Below are 1,947 nucleotides of genomic sequence, written 5' to 3' on the forward strand. Positions count from 1 at the left end.
CTCGGCAGTTTATGTACCCAGCCCCAATAGATTAATAAAAGGAAAAATATGTCTCAGCATTAAGATTTTGAAAACACAATGTTTGCATGAAGAAGAAAGAAAGTCACATCTTTGTCAATATGCTTATTTTGATAGGCCATTCCTACTTTTTACTGGTATAGAGATATTCATCCCATATCCACACTACGGTAAATGTGATATTCTGAAGCCTGTTTCTCCAGTGAGTAATAAAATTTCTTTTTAATAGGTATTGAAATGAACTTGCTGTTGTGCAACCTGTCACCAAAGACCAACCTCTCCTCTGAAGCAGCGATGCTATATATTCACGGGCCTACTCTGAAGTCACCACAGTGGGAAAGGTGGTAATGTCTGCTCCAGCTGGTTAGCTGAAGGTTCTGAGACACTAGTGATGGTTAGACCTGTGGACTAACACACAAGACTGCTTCTGCTCTCTACAGACTTGTTGTGGTTACATTCCAAATATTTTTCTCATATGTGCATGTTATTAAATATTTTAGACATGATATTCTCTTCATTAATTCTTTGTCTTGCTCAAGGCAAGATTGTGCCATTATGAACTTTAGCTCCATTTGATCCAGATTCACCTTAAACCCAGTTTTCAGAATGTTTCATACACTTTCTAGTGTATGTATAACATCAGATTTTTTAATGAATCTTTTTATTGCTCAGATTTCTGTGTCCTGTCATGTATCCAACTCTTCTCCACCAATGGTGTAAATAATACCATTTCCACTTGTGCATCCAGTTTGAAGTTCATAAATATTTGTGTTCATTCAGTTTGTTGTTATTGTGTGTGTGTTAATTCAGGCATAACTTTTTATATTTTTATATATGTAATTGGAATTATGATCAGTTTAAATTGTGAGAATTTATTTGTATCTATTGTACTGACTTTTATTAAATTATATGTCTTCAAAGCACAAGAAACGAACAATTGTCAGATGATGTGAACTTTGTTCACAGTTAGGTAGAAAATTAGTTGATGTCTGGAATGATAAATACCTATCCAAAGCCTTTGAACAGTAATCAGAATGTTAAGATTAGGAGTATAAGATATGTCTGGTGCAAAAGTGTGTTCATGAAAGTCCATTTGTATAAAGTATCATCAGTAACCTGTTTTGAAGATATCCAGTGTAAATACTTGTATGAAATATAAATATGAATAAATATGAGTCTTCATTTACACCTCATTTATTTGTATATGGATGAGAATTAAATCTCATGAATATGTAAAAGTCAAAAATATATGTCAATTATTTTCTGTGGCATTTCAAAATATGGAAGGGCACCAATTTTTTCCTTCAAAAAACTTGCATTGACAAACTTTTTATTCATAACACATGGTACACATGTACAGTCTACATATCCTTGCAATCAACAAATTGATTATTAAATTTTCTTCTAGTCAAGCATGAAGTTTGTTTACATATTAAAAATGGGATGGAAAAAATTGTTTACTGCATTACTTATAGGGAAAATATCCCCAAAACATAAGGAAAATTAGAAACAAAAATTGGGACACAACTCAAGAATATTGTATACGGTAATGCTTCTAAAAAAAGGATAATATTAAACACAATAATAGCTGCACTGTCAGATTTATTTTATTTTACAAAATTAACAGGACTAAAAGAATGAAAAGATCAGTAGGTTTTCCTAAATTTTGCCCACCACAATGTAAATGGTAGCCAACTATTTCTCTTCTGGAGACTCCCATCAAAGATATTGAAGTCTGCTTTCTGCAGTGCTTTGAGGTAAGCAAAAACTGCCGTACTTGGAATAAGAGCAACGCGAGCTTCTTCTGGTACATCCTTCATGAAGCTCCTTGCCTGAAAAGGATAAACCAGTTATAACTAACAAAAGTCACAAGTAAGATGGTATGTATTCATAAAAAAAGTCAATGTTAATTTTAAGCCTTCTGATCAT

General features: G+C 32.7%; 2 protein-coding genes across 2 annotated transcripts in view; one reads left to right on the forward strand and one right to left on the reverse strand.

Annotated features, from left to right (window-relative positions):
* The window catches only part of LOC119586816 (GTPase-activating protein CdGAPr-like), a gene marked incomplete in the record, with an annotated part of 278,029 nt that extends 276,841 nt beyond the window's left edge, over positions 1-1,188 (forward strand). The window contains 1 exon segment of the mRNA XM_037935541.1: positions 248-1,188. Coding sequence (XP_037791469.1) covers positions 248-254 — 7 coding nt within the window.
* Positions 1,189-1,602: 414 nt separating this feature from the next.
* The window catches only part of LOC119586817 (NADH dehydrogenase (ubiquinone) complex I, assembly factor 6-like), a gene marked incomplete at its 5' end in the record, with an annotated part of 8,460 nt that continues 8,115 nt past the window's right edge, over positions 1,603-1,947 (reverse strand). Inside the window, 1 exon segment of the mRNA XM_037935543.1 lies at positions 1,603-1,850. Coding sequence (XP_037791471.1) covers positions 1,665-1,850 — 186 coding nt within the window.

This window comes from Penaeus monodon, chromosome 22, assembly GCF_015228065.2.
Source record: "Penaeus monodon isolate SGIC_2016 chromosome 22, NSTDA_Pmon_1, whole genome shotgun sequence".
NCBI classification, from domain to species: domain Eukaryota; kingdom Metazoa; phylum Arthropoda; class Malacostraca; order Decapoda; family Penaeidae; genus Penaeus; species Penaeus monodon.